Source organism: Aptenodytes forsteri, unplaced genomic scaffold, assembly GCF_000699145.1.
Source record: "Aptenodytes forsteri isolate BGI_AS27 unplaced genomic scaffold, ASM69914v1 Scaffold209, whole genome shotgun sequence".
Taxonomy (NCBI): domain Eukaryota; kingdom Metazoa; phylum Chordata; class Aves; order Sphenisciformes; family Spheniscidae; genus Aptenodytes; species Aptenodytes forsteri.
The window spans coordinates 379,664-394,320 of NW_008795034.1; the positions used below are offsets into that span (position 1 = coordinate 379,664).

The following is a 14,657-nucleotide window of genomic DNA, read 5'->3' on the forward strand; positions in this document are numbered from 1 at the left end:
GGGGGGATCCCACCACGCCGCCGCCCCCCAGGCGGCCGGGGGCCCCCCCCCTCCCCCCCCCCCCCCAGTCCCCTGTCAGCTGCTCTGTGTCACTGCTGATGGAAAGGACACCCCATTACAGGGCTGCACTTGGTGAACAATGCTTGGTAGCTCACAAGCAGAGGAGTATTTCCCCAAAACCACAATGAACACTTTTGAGGGCACTTGGTTATCTTTTGTTAATCTCAGCTGTCTCTGTATCATCACAGCTACTACAACGCCCAGTTAGAGCATTTTAAACTCTTCCAAAGTTTGTCAGTGTTTCACCGCTCACTCCGCTGGAGCGGAAACCTGGCAGGTCTCACAAGACCCTGACCAGCACCAGCACCCTCTCGTAATCAGGTGAGCATCTCACCTGAAGCCTAGGGTATCAGGTCATTAAAAGTTTGCAATTTAATCTGAACAAAGTGGAGACTGTGGAATAAGAAAAAAAAAAAAAACAAACCAACCCATGGAAGGCCCCCCCCAAAAATAAATCAGCCACGAGGGCATGGTTCGCACCACCATCATCTGAAGTCTTTTATTCCCAACCATGCGTTGAAGTTACCTTCTGCTGTGCGCCAGCTCCCCTCTGCTCTGAATGCTGCTATTGGCTCTGACACCTGGTCCCGGTAACGGAGCCCTCAGTGCAGTGCCATGCTGAAGCAGCAAGGGACACCCACATTCAGTGCCACTGACCCCAGTGTGTGGGTAGGGTACGTGGGTACACCGGCCAGGCCACAGCTGGCCCATGCCCACGCACAGTGACTTAGATCATTGAGTGTGTCTGCTCAGGATACGTCTCTGAAATCAAGCACTGAAAAACCTCCTTCACTCTGTGGCGGTGGCAACGTCCTCCAAGCCCAGGAGGATACCCGATTCTTCATATAGGCACGGTTACAGCTCTCCACACTCAACACTCCTTCAAGAAAAGGGACTAGAAGAACAAGCACACGACAGTAAAGTATGGAAAAGGGCCCTTTGTTTTGAGGTGTAAGGCATGATCTTTTAAAATCCCCAGATTTAAGACTAAGAGAAATAGATAGGATAAAGACATTTCTTCTGGTAGTTCAGAGAGAAAGTCTGGAGCACGCCAGATCAGCAGGACTGGTGGCCAGGCATGCCAGTTCTGCCTGGGCTGGCAGGAGCCCAGGGAGAGCTGCTTACCACCATCTGTAATGCCACAAGGACCAAAAGCGGCACTGGGGAGTTCTGTGCCTCAGCTACCCGCACAACTAAGCTGTAACCTGATCTCAGGCATATGAGTCACAGGCACCTGCGGCAGGCTGCCACCCGAAATCGGTTTGGTCACTACCTACTTGGGTGCAGGTTTATCCAATTTGCCTTTTTACCCATCAAGGTAACAAAACATTTTTACTTACACTTCGTATAGCGTATCGCAACTGAAACAGGAAGGGTAGAGAAAGGAGACTTTAAAAACGGTACTTCAGAGAAAACCTTAAAATAACCATGCATCTCCTTGCTGCTGCGAGTGAAGGCCAGTAACTCTGAATGCTCTGCAAAACTAAAGCTTTCTTCATAAAGAAAGTCGCACCTTACACATAGGCAATTCTCTTTAAACTCTACCTGCATGATAAACCAAGTATTATTATGGGAATGAAAAGAGCCCGGCACCTTTTCCACTCTCTACTGATTTGTGACAGCAGCATATTTTATCTTCCAGCTGCTGGCAAAAGCTCCGAGAAATAAAAGCCCGCACAGGGGTATTCACTGGGGGCTCAGCCTGTCCTTTCCAGGGAAAGTGTGCCGGGTGGCCTCAGGCAGGCAGACAGGAGCTTGAGGAGAAATGCAGCCAGGAACCCGCTCCTACCTCACCTGGGAGCGTCATGTTTGAGCACACAAAGGGGAACCCTAGGCTTTAGACACTTGCTAAATCTTGGAGAGGATGGCCCTGGGCTGGGCCCCAAGGCAGTCCTCTGATGAGGCTGGAGAACCGTCACTTCACCGATACCTTGGAGGACAGGCACGGTAGGGCACTGAGATATTGCATGGGTCTCCCTCCTTTCCATTTCATATCATCTTTTCACTTCTAAGCCCAGGCCAGACCTCCCGATCTGGGCAAAGCCACCCCTTGTGCAGTCAAACCAGGGACCCACATCCAGTACACCTGACCAGGAGGCACGCATGTCATGGGATCCCTAAGCAGAGGTGGTGCGGTCATTTCTCCACTGACAGTTTCTAGAAGAGAACAGAGTCAATCTTCCAGAGAGGTATTACAGGTACTACCGCAGGCGTGAACTGCGGAAGTCCTCTGAAAAAAAGAATGATGCTAGAAGGAGAGAGCTGGAGGGAAAACAAAAAACCCCAACCCAACAACCTTACTAAAGTGTTTCTCCTTCCTCTGCTTAGCAAGGAGAATACTTAATTAAGAGAATGCTTCAAGCCTTCCCGCTCACTCCAGCAATGCTCAGCATAAAGCAGATATTTAACAATTTCCTTTGCAGCACAGGACATCTCGGAGGTACAATAATTTGCATATTCTAAAGGAGAAGTGAAATTGCTGGTTCTCTGTTGTTCAGCTTTAGGCAGTGGGTAGGGACAGTATCGGCAGGAGGCACATTTTAGATCTGCTCAGTAATAAGGGAGAGCAGGAGGGGAAGGAGCAAGTTGCTGTTTACTCCAAGTCTGGCAACTTCCCAAGGCAGGAGTTTTGACTGTGTTATATACGTACTTCTCAGTTTATTTGCAAGTCTCTTTCAGCTTATTAGGTCAGTTTAACTGGCAACTGCTGCTGATTTTAAGCCCAATTATAGTCACTTCTACCTGGTGACACAGCCCCAGTTCTGCAGCCAATTCTCACCAATTAATGGCTTCAGAATTGCTAGACCCTACTATTCGTAGCAATCTCAAGTTTGACCTCAGAGTCATAGTTTCCTGCCATAATTTCAGCATTGTTTGTTTTCACTGGCACACTTCCCTGCGTGCTCTCAACTAGAGACCACTTCTCCTGTATATTGAGCCGAGATACACATTAGAGGCAAGCTTTCAACTTTGGCCCACCTATAATAAAAAAAAAAAAGGCTCAGACTCATCTTTCTGGGATGAAACTATCACCAAGGACCCTCTACTAGAATCCAGACATTTCTAGGGAATTTGTCCCCACTCTTATAATTAAGTTCTCTTATCATGAAGGACCACAGCAATACGATAAGAAACTCCCTTTTTTTTTCTGCCGGGTCTTTCAGACAAGAACGAACAAAAAGCTCCAATAAGCCAGCGGTCCTCAGCCCATCCATCCTGCAGTTTAGGGGACACTGAGGAGGACTTTCGGCTATGCACGTCCCAGGTAACCTGGCTCAACACGTCTGCACCACACAAAGTGTACAGAGGCAGGCAAGTAACCCAAACCCAAAGAGGGGCAAGCACAAGACCCAAGCCACTGTGTTTGCAAAGAACTGCAGCAGGATGGATTTAAGAAAGTGTTTGTGCTTCTATTTCTCCCTCTGAGTATTTCTGAATTCCTCCAGCAAGCATCACAAGTATTTCACCAAAGAGAAGATTTATTGACCTGAAATTCCATTAAAAAGGAAGAAAGTGTGTTCTGAGCAAGGTGATGTTTGTGGCAATTAGAGGAACTGGACTCTACAGTGAGAGGGACACAGAAAGACCAGGCAGTATGAAGATACTCAGGAGTGTCTGGGTTTGAATGTCATTATGCAAAACATACAACACAGCCCTGGATTATTCAGTACAGAGAAATGAAGCGTTTGCCCCTGTAACAGAGCAACTGCTGCAGAACTCACCGAAAGGCATAGCAAACCCACCTGGGAAGGAGGGGGATAGACGTAGCAGTGTTTCAGGAGGGAAAAAATGCCACAACTACAGCTCCGAGTCATTTAGCTGGTAAGCTGGACAACGGGTCAGGTCAACGCTTAACAAGCACCTGCCAGCTGGTATATAGGAAAGTTTTCCGTAACTGTTGCGATTCCACTGGATCATTAAACATGAACCACGGGCAGTGTTCACAGGCCATGTACTCACTCAATGCCTAAGACAGAAAGGATGAAGCAGGCCTGCCAGACCGACCGAGTACAGCTTGTGCCCCAAACTGAACTGGTACAAAGTTGTCAGAAAACATCAAAGAATGTTCTGCCTCAAGTCTGACTAATTAGCCGTGCCTTTGATAGAGAGCAGGAGCTCCAGTTGGAACTGCTTTGCTCCTCTCTGAATATGTAATGAAGTTTTTAAGCAAGATGCAGCAGCAGCAAACCAACCTCCAGCTAGCACAAGGCCCTGCCCTGCCAGAACCTCCTCCAGCAAGGGATTTTTCTTGCTATGAATTAACAGTAGATTCTTCTGTAGGTCTCAGCAATTTATGTTTGTCTGGAAGACTTAGTTTATTTTTAATACTGTAACTAAAATCAACTTCAAAGAAGGTTAGAAATCTTTTTGACTGACTGCTGTCCATCAGCTGTGTAAGGCGGGAGAACTCCAGGAAAGCACTGTACATGTGCACCGGTGGGAGTCAGTGGAGAAACTCTGGCTGAGGAACAGTTCAGCCCAATCTTTAAGCTTGCCTCCAGCAGAGGTTTCTCTTTTTCCCTTCCCCTTTGCACTTCTCAGTCTCCACTAACTGAAGACACTGCTTTACTTACAATAGCTATGTGCCATTACACCAACTGTGTGGAAATCAGCATCTTTGCAAGCCGCTTTTTGGGAAACAAGAGGCCACACAACCTTACCAGTGGAGGACCCGTCTGGCAACCCAGCAGATCACCACATTCATTCAGAGTTCCCACCGCAAAGCAGGGCCAGCTGATGCACAGATCGACACAAGAAGCTTCCCAGATCAGGCACCGTTACGTATTACCGTCAGACACGAGACCCCTGTCCTACAGGCTTCCAAACTGCAAGTCTGAAATTCAGCAAGTGGAGAATCAGAGCCTCTTTGCCAAGTCCAGAGCCACAGACTTCCTGCACACGCTGGCAAGACCGCTCGTCAGTCTTAAATCCCCCTTCACAGCTACTTGCCTGGGGGTAGGTACCTGCTAACAGACACAATGAGTCTCATCCTGAACCCAGGGCAGAAGAATTTGTGCTCCGAGGCAGTTTAGCAACATGCCCAGCTCAGAGCAGGGCACAGGGGCGGCGGGAGGGGTGAAGACTACAGCAGGGAGGCACATCCAGCCGAAGAGGGTTGTGTTGCTTTGGGAAGCAGCCGTTCAATCAAACCTCTTCCTCAAATGCTACCTTAGCTTCCTCACAAGCACAGACAAAAGAGCCAACCTTAAAATGCCAGACCTGCACCTTCCACTCGCACTGCTACTGATGGAAAGGCTGCCAATACTCATTTTCTGTAAGTAGAAGAGGCACTGCCTGTATTGCATGAGAGAGAACGGCAGCAAACTCCGACAGCCCTGAGCTGGTGATGCTTTCTGACAGAAGGCTGCTGTCATTTTCCGCAAGTCTTTCCCTAGGGTTTACCCTGAGGCTAGAGACCAGCGAAGATTCCCACTCCCCCTTATACCCCCCCCCCCAAAGGTTTTGACAAAAAAAAGAACGATCAAAGAGCCTTTGTGCATTTATAAACCCGTCAATTTTGCTAGAAGATTTAAGGCTTTAAAGAGTCCAAAACATCTATTTGAAATTTTCTATACAAACAGGTTTTTTTAATATTTCAAAAAACCCAGAAATAAAATATTTAGATTTTTCTGAAGTGAGGCATTCCAACAGCTCCAGACAGGAGCGCTGGAGGGGAGGAGGAAATCCAATTCTTAAGTTTGACAGGAACAATTTTTTTTTGTTTCTTTTAATTGGCAGAGAAACAAGACTACACAGCTATTTCTCCTCCTGGCTCTGACAAGGAATAGCTGGGATGAGGAGCACAGGAAACAACAAAACCAAACTTACTCAAGTGCTGCCAGTTTCAGGTTCCTGTCCCACGCCAGCTTGCCTCGCAGGAAAGATTCCCCAAACTGATGATGTAGCAGCGTCTCACCCCACCATCCTGCCCCTTCCCCTCCACACACTCCCATTACTTTCTATTTTGTCCCCAAAATCCTCCCACGCAGAAGAGAAGCAGGTTCCCCACCTGAAAACAGTTCCGACATGACAGAGGTTTAGGGAGACCTCAGCTTTTTTTTTTTTTTTTTTTTAAACACAACTTGATTACCTTTATTTCTGGTCAGCCAGAAGAAGAGTTGAGAGGGGCAAACATTCGGCAGCACATTTCTTTCTCCTTTTCCATGTAGTCCTTGTAGCAGCTGCAAAGTAAAGCACAGCATGGCATCACAGGCTGTGGACTGCCCGCCCAACCAACACTGCCACAACCAGAAAATATGTATTATTTCTTCTATATAAATTAGCCTAATGCAAGAGTGAGCTGGTAGCAAAGACGCAGCTCCTCCAAGCCCTTCTTTCTGCCATGTCAAGGAAGGAGGGCTGGAAACATTGTGCCTCATCCCCAGACCTTGGGTCTCTGCTTCGCTGGTGACTATTAGCTAAGTAGATAATTTGACTTTCGGTAGCCAGATGCTTTCTACACCAGTTTTGCAAGCATGTGACGATGCAGAGGAACCCCCACCTGTATCCTGTGGTCTAGTTTCACGTCTCCTCATTTGTGCCACTCCTCGTGTGAGCTCCTTCAGCACTTTAGGAGACATCGTCCAAGTGCCCTACTCCAGGGTATCTACCACTGACACTGAATCTGGGCAGAGGATGGGTAGGAGACAGCAGGGATTTGCGTTCGGACTAAGTGGATGACAGGGCAGATGCTTCCTCCTCCGTTCTGACTTCCCTGCCAGCGTCACATTAGCATGGCAAAAGCTTCCCAGACTGCTCCATTTTAATCGCTGCTTCTCCAAACACAGCATCCTCTGCACCCTGTGCTCTCACCTCACTGGCAACGAGGTCTCACTGGTGAGGAATCCCTGAGCCAGAGCGTGACTCAGTTTGGGCACGGTCCCAGGGATCAATGGCTGCCCACACGGTCAGCTTTCCTACATCTGCTACCATATAAGGTCAAAAGCAAAGGTTTTTGTTGCAACGCACCAGCACAAGTGTGACCTTGGCTAATGCTCCCTCAGCCCCCTACCATTAGCACCCCTGGGCCCAGAACCTCCGAGTGTTTCGTTCAGTGAAATCACAGCACAGCAAGTGTCTTCTGTTAAGTCTCAGACAGATGTTGCCACAACTGTCCACACTGAGTAGATGAGGGATGCCCACCTAGACTGTGGACGGCACACTCACACACCTACCACAGCAGGAAATCCAAGAGCCCCTCATTTGGAGGCACAGATTCATGCCAGATGTCGGAACAACCCCATTTTGTTCTGGATTTGATGCAACGCAAGCCTTCCAATAGAATTGCCAAATCCAGCAGCAGAATTTGCACCAACAAGACCACTACAGCTGGTACCAGAGACGCGTTCCACAAAATCCTCACGCTGTATTCTGCCTGTTGTTCTCCAGTGAAGTGAATTTTGCCAAGAACCTGGTTCAGCTGTTAAAGAGATGCTTTTCAAAGTTTTGTTTTAAACAGCAAAAGGTAGCTGTTGATGAACAAACAATGTTCCTTTTCACAAAGTATAAGTGTACTCAGTAAGGAAGTGAAAAGCCTCTAAGAACAACATTTTGATTCATATTCCATTTCTGAAGCATTTGCCAGATCACATTACGAGTTTTCTCAGGCAAGGCAGTTTGGCAACATTATAGGTTCTAGACTGAGGTATGGCATAATTAACAACACACGATAACATTGTCTTCATCTATTTTATACTAATTCCACCCTCTGTCAGAGTAAAAGCAAAAAATACACCAATTTTAACCGGCACTGAGGCAGAAACTCCGAGACAACAGTGGTGTGACGCGTACTCAGCTTACTGACACACGTGTTACCTGTACGTGCTGCTGTCTCCAGAGTCGGAGCCGACAAGCCTACCCGCCGCTTCCCTGAAGGCAGAATGCCTTGTTGCTTCCTGGCAGCACAACCTCAACGTTACTAGCAGGACTTCTCTTTCATCTGCCAACATATTTCGAACGAGTCTAAGGGAACACGAGGCTTCTAGAATCGGGACTCCTAGCACTGTACCATGGGTCTTTGACACTGCCCACATGCCAGGCCTCCAAGAGTATCTAGCCAGCCATCCACATCTATTTTAGAACTACTTGCGCTCACCTAGCAATTTGGTAGCTACGTACCCAGGGGCAGATCACAATGAATAGAAGTGCTTTATTTCATATTTCCAGACCAGCAGCTAATACCGCCTTCAAGTTCTTTGTACTTCAGAAGTAACAGAACAAGTTTGAAGACTTGGTGTTATCACAGACTACTAAAGACGACGTGGATATGTAGGACACCGACGTGCAAGGACAGCCCTCTACCAAAACATTACCTGGTGAGGGCACTCAGCCCACAAGACTGGCTTTTCCAGCCGCACCAACTATGCTAATAAGAGATTTTACTGCTGCCTACAAACCTTTTTGCAAATGCCTGGCGGCGACACACAAAAGAAGAGGGTTTGTATTCAAGGGCTGCTTTGTGATCTCTGAAGCTGGGGACTGGATCGCCTTCTGCGTCTGTGAACAGTGCCAGAAGTACAGCACACACTTTTGGGAATCAGCTAGTGCTCTTGCCAGTTTCAAAGGGAAGAACAGAATGAGGGCAGAGACTAGCGTTAGTCATGTTTTGGTGGGACTAGGGCATGACTAAAGCTGGCAGGATTGTGCTGTACTCAGCCTGCAGGCGAAGGGAAAGTTTGCTTTCAGGATTGCTCACTTATTACCTCCAAGACAGCAAGAAATTCACTTTTAACAAACACTAGTATTTGTAGCATTGTACACTGAAGCACTTGCAGTGCAGAAGAGCTGCTGTAATTAACCAACGCATCTTAAAGGGAATGAAAATCACACTTATTAATCCAGAACATTTCCAGCTTGAGCGCTAGCCTACCGCATTTCATTGGTGTTGAGGCACTGCAGCAGCCCCTGTCTCCCTGTCATCACCCTGACCTGCCTACTCACACGGAGCGCAATACACGCATCCCCCCAGAGAAACTGTACAGAAAGAGTGGGTGCTCTCAGCTTCTCACCTATCACCTGTAACCGCTGTGTCTGCAAAATGTTTGAATCGGCTGGCCCCACACTAAGAGAAACCGTCTGCATTTTCCCCAAGTCACTTACTAACCCAAGAGTTTCGTGTTTTGTTTTTTTTAAACATTTTAAATATTTTTGAGTGGGTGTTCCAGCCTGTCTAAGCACTCTCTCTTCCACAGGGATGGAAAGGAGTTCGCTCACCTTGCCAACTTTTTCAGCTCATTGTTAATATCGTGGTTAAACGGCTGTATATGCTGAGCTCTGACCAGGAAATCCCGTGCTTTTTCATATTCTGTCATGCAGAGACAAGCCTGCCATTGAAAGAAGACAGATGCGTCGCAAGATAAATATAGACTCACTGCCATAAGAGAAACCCTGCATTTTCCCCAAGTCACTTACTGACCCAGGAGTTTCGTGTTTTGTTTTTTTAAACATTTTAAATATTTTTGAGTGGGTGTTCCAGCCTGTCTAAGCACTCTCTCTTCCACAGGGATGGAAAGGAGTTCGCTCACCTTGCCAACTTTTTCAGCTCATTGTTAATATCGTGGTTAAACGGCTGTATATGCTGAGCTCTGACCAGGAAATCCCGTGCTTTTTCATATTCTGTCATGCAGAGACAAGCCTGCCATTGAAAGAAGACAGATGCGTCGCAAGATAAATATAGACTCACTGCCATTCTTCAGGAGTGAAACATGTGCAACCACAAACATTTCTGAGACAGATCCAGGTAGCTCAGGAATCCCCCATGAAAAGATCTGTGTGACAGATTTACAGAGAGACAGATTTTTCCAAGAGGTCAGACACAGGCAAACCACCTCGACTGCTGCAGCAGTTTAGGAGGCCTGGCCCAGAATTTAGTGGTTCTCCTCGGTTCATTCGAGGTTCTCTCCACAGTCAGTCAGGCCGGGGTATTCCTTGATGTGGCTACCAGAGGAACTTATTTTTGCCCACCTGGCCACACCTGAACAGCGCTTTGGCGTTTCTTTGGTCAATCTCCAAGGCCTTCTCCCCGTATGCCAAAGCTTGGGCAGGACGTTCCAGTTTCAGGTAAGTAAGTGAAAGATTCAGGAGCACCAGCAACTTGGAAGCATCGATCTGACACTGCTCTGCCTTACTGGAAGGGCTGCGACCGAGGATGGAGAACGCCTGAGCAGACCGGGAAAAAGAACTAGTGCACAACAAATCTGTTATGGAAGGTGAGAAATCCATCTCATCAGACAGCTACGCTCATGCTTCTGTTTACCTGGGTCAGTTAAAAATAATAATAATCAAAACTCTAAATATACTGCATGGCATTATCAGCATGACTAGCCAGCTCAGCCATAAGACTACAGGTTTAGGAACCTATCAAGAACTTGAAGTAGCAGAATAAAAAAAAAAAAAATTACACCCAGGACTCAGATTTTAAGGGCAAAGATGGAAGAGAAATCCTACAGGGAAAAAGGCAATTTAAATTATTTTTGTTACAAAAATACCAAGAAAAAGCAACTCTGAATGGAGGGAAGAAAAACCTTACAAAACCTCGCTACCTCTGAAACAGCAGCAGATGCATTCCAGTTTGGGAATAGCTGAGTATTTCCCTGCCTGGAGGGGTTGTGGAGTCTCCATCCTTGGAGATGTTCAAAACCTGAACGCACACAGTGCTGGGCAACCTCCTGCTGTGGCTGACCTTCAGCAGGGGGTTGGACTAGACAACCTCCAGAGGTTCCTACCAACCTCAACTATTCTGTGATTCCCAATTGGAAGGATAAAAATAAAGTTAGAGTGCCCAGTGTGCCAGTGATATCTGTTTCCAGACCAAAGGGATTCTAGATTCCTTCTCAAAGCATTAATCAGCACGCTGCTGCAATACAAGGATATGCTGCATTACAATGTCTTCCAGCAAAAGCTGACCTGAAAGGCTCAGCCACGCAAACCGCTCAGGGCTCACACAGCCACCGAGATGTACTCTTCTGTCTCAGCTAGAGCTCACAGGGAGCAAGCCTGAAGGAAAAGGGTTCTACCTATTTCTGCCAACCCTTCTCCTCCTTCGTTTACCACTGCTGCTCACACAAAAGCAGGTACCCAAGATCTGTTCTTAAATAACAAACTATGCCTGGAAAATATAATGAAGTTATGTGATCTCTAAATTGTACTTGTTATGGTGAGCTAGCACTTAATAATCACTGCTTTCACAGTTTTTCACAATGGAAAACGCTTTTTTTCTGGTGTCATACCCTTTTGTATCTGTCTTTGGCACCCTCGAAGTGCCGCTTACGGTAGAGGTAGTTGCCAAACTCTCTCTCCGTGTCTGCCACTTTCAACACCTTTTGTAGCGGAAACGTATCCTGCTGCTCCTGTATAAAGAAATACCTGAATTTCAGCTCAAACAAAAGAAAAGAAGCAGAGAGCTCAGACAGGACAGTCCTGCACAGTCCCCTTCTATTCACAGAGCAGGAGCCAGCCCATTGCCAAGGCCCCTGCAGCGTCCAGCCAGGCCACCACCACGTGGCATTCCCCTTCGCCAGGCTGAAACATGCCACTGTCTTTGTGCTGATAACTCCTGGTGAAGAGTGCTACCAAGCGGGTCAGGAAGCTCACCAGCACCAAAGGGACTCCAGGGGAGGGAGAAAAGCAGGAATTTGTTCTTAAATCCTGCCCCACTCTCTCACCTGCTTAGCACAGAGCAGACAGTTAACGCAAATGCTATTGCTGGCACAAAAGGTGAAGGTGATTGAAAGGCTCCATTGCTCTAATGGCTCAGCATCACCCAAGGTGGCTGCCTCACGCCAGCTCCAGGACCAGCCTGACACCCACACAAGACATCAACCAGCAGAACAAAAAAACAACCCCAACAATAATAAAAACAGATAAAAATCGAGGGACGTTTTTTCTCCTGGGTTTGCAAGTTTGAACCAGCTCACAGAGAGAGGTCAGTTAGCCAGAAAGGGTGGGCAACTGGCAAGAAGGGGAGTAAGCTCTCTTGCAACAAGTGTGGCTGGCTCGCAGGGCTCTGTGCGGACAAAGCGTCCTGTGCAGCAGCAGGAAGGAATGAGGAGGGCCTCCCCCACCAGTGCTGCTGCCTGGTGCCCCACTCACTGACCCACAACCACGGCCCAAAGCCCTTTACATGAAAAGGGGGAAATTAACAATAACACCGTAACTCACCAGGGAGGAAAGTGAAGGGTGAAGGAGCACTTGGGAGAGCAGCCAAGAAGCAGAGACAAAGGGTGGGGGCTGGGGGGGGGGCACTTGAACACTGCAGACTGAACAGGATTTTTACAGACAGCTCTTACTGTTCCTTCAGAGAAATTCCTGGAAGCTGGTGCCCTCTAGTGAAACCATGAGGTTTCTTGTAAAGCTAAAAATAAGTGGAAGTCGTTCCACTGACTCCAGCACACGGGAGCAAACAAAGGCAGCACCCAGCTTCTCCCTCTGCACAGGAGTGCAAACGGAGCAAGGCGTGCAGGGGCAGTCTTAGAGGGCACGTGTTTGTATCAGAGTGGAGCTAGCAGCCCAGGGTCTGGATAACTGCACCTGTAATTAAGCTACACATATGTAACACATGAGCGACAGCAACTGGAAGGAAAGACAACAAAGGTTTAGCCTCCAGATTTAGGTCTCAAACCTTATTAAGGCAACTCACAGCAGTCAACTCAAAGAAAGTGTCAGATTCATCCGAGTCCAGGAAGTCCAGCACCTCCACTTCGAACATGACCGTGGCATTCGGGGGAATGAGAGGAGGACAGCCCTGCCGCCCATAGGCATAATCTGGTGTGAAGACAAATCTTGCCACCTCTCCCTTCTTCATCGTCAGCAGGCCAATTTCCAGGCCCCCCAGCGTAATGTCTGTCACAACAAGAAATGGAAGATCATGAAAATCACAAACCTGGAAACCCCCCTCAGACTCCAAACAACAATTTCTCCTAAAGCCTGGAGGGAAAAAAAAACAACCTTTGGTAGCTCGTGTCTCAGCAACTGCAATGGTCAACTGCCCCCTGTTACGGCTTAGCAAGGCTGTGGGACCAAGCACACAGTAAACAGCGACATCTCCTCTCAGGTGATTTAAAAACACCAAAACAAGCAGCTGCTTCAGGGCAGGCAGCAAGCACCCCCACTGCCGCGAACAGCACTGGCACCGGCACCGCTGCTCACTCCCACAGTCAAGAGGGGCAGAGGGTGATCGGTTCCAGATTGACCATCACCTGTGTGAAGCAGGAGGCTTTTGGACTCCATTAACAAGTTTTAAGGGTTTCAAATAACCTAAAGATACTAAACAGCATCTAAATTGACACGTCTTAATGGCCTGGGCTTTATAACCCCAAGTCCCAGGACAAACTTTTCGGCTCAAACCTACCTTTTCCAAGTTTCATCAGCCCAGGAGACTTGCTGTAGCAGTTTGTGCAGAAGGGTTCATCCCAGTGTTCCAAGTACCCGGTGTACTTCACTGTGCAGCCCAAAGCGAGGAGAAGAGAAAAGCAAGAGTCTGATTTCATATGCAGTAACAGTACCATCGGAAGCACACCAGGAATTGGTTTTGCAACATCACCCTTTTATCCTGCTTTTCTTCCTTCCTTCTGCTGTAGAACAGCAGAGGCAGCACAAACTACCTTGTCTTTATACCAAAAACCTGGACACATCCAAGTAGCCAAGTGGTGTCGATTGTGTTTTAACATCAACACCAAATAACACGGCTGCTTCACAGTCTTGATGCCTTTCTAATCAAGAGATGCGATTTTGTGTTTCTAAGAACTGGAATGGAAGCTTCAGCTGTAGAAATTAAAATGCCCCAATTACCTGCAGAAACACGTAATAAAGTCTCTCCCAACCAAAGCTGGAGCCCTAGAAAGAGAAACAAAGGGGGAAGCGTACCCCTCCAAGCTCGGCCACTCCCTGGGGAGCTGTACGGGTAACTCCAGTTCTCACTCAGTTAGAAAACCCACTGTAATGGGCTTCCCTTGACACGGCACCAGGCCCTTGCACTTCAGGAACCACTTTCAGCTTCGAAATTCTGCTCTGTACTGTGAACACAGGTGGGACCTGGAAATCCTGCTTTTCTCAAGGTCAAGATGCCCTTTCATTTAATCTGTCAGCCACAAGAAGTTAAACAGAGTATCCCAAGTGCTAAAATACTGATAAGGGAGAGCAGTCCCTGAAACAGAAAGAAATACTACCGTATAACATAAGCACTTTTAAGTTCTTGTTCTGACCTCACGCTGAAGCCCAAAGCACTCAGATTTGCCAGCCAGGAGCACCTCAACGTTAGAGGCCCAGGGGATCTTTTACAACAGGTTCCGTCCTCTCCGTTTCCCCCAGTGCACGCTTCAGGCCCAGCCACACAGACCAAAGCAAGGACCTTGCGCTGAGACGTAAATGACATAGAGGAGCACGAGACCCCGACTTCAGTCCACGCTTCCACGGATTTTAGGTTTTCTTAGTCCTGCTAACCACAGATTAAATTCAGCAGTTGCCATCTACAAAGCAAGCTGCTCAGGAGGTGGTCAGCGGAACCCGCAGGCTTGTACCCACGAAGCAGGGCACGACGGTACCGCAGAGTGCGCCAAAACCCCCGGGGAGCCCGGCTGCGAGCCGCCCTGCCCTCGCTG

General features: G+C 47.9%; 1 protein-coding gene across 1 annotated transcript in view; it reads right to left on the reverse strand.

Annotated features, from left to right (window-relative positions):
• The window catches only part of FKBP6 (FK506 binding protein 6), a 19,144-nt gene extending 5,659 nt beyond the window's left edge, over positions 1 to 13,485 (reverse strand). The window contains exons 1-6 of the mRNA XM_019471306.1: positions 13,409 to 13,485; positions 12,698 to 12,900; positions 11,289 to 11,408; positions 10,024 to 10,218; positions 9,585 to 9,694; positions 6,152 to 6,242 (exon numbers count right to left, since the gene is read on the reverse strand). Of these exons, the coding sequence (XP_019326851.1) occupies positions 6,164 to 6,242; positions 9,585 to 9,694; positions 10,024 to 10,218; positions 11,289 to 11,408; positions 12,698 to 12,900; positions 13,409 to 13,424 (723 nt within the window). The 5' untranslated portion in view covers positions 13,425 to 13,485 and the 3' untranslated portion in view covers positions 6,152 to 6,163. The remainder of the gene's footprint in view (positions 1 to 6,151; positions 6,243 to 9,584; positions 9,695 to 10,023; positions 10,219 to 11,288; positions 11,409 to 12,697; positions 12,901 to 13,408) is intronic.
• Positions 13,486 to 14,657: the final 1,172 nt, after the last annotated feature.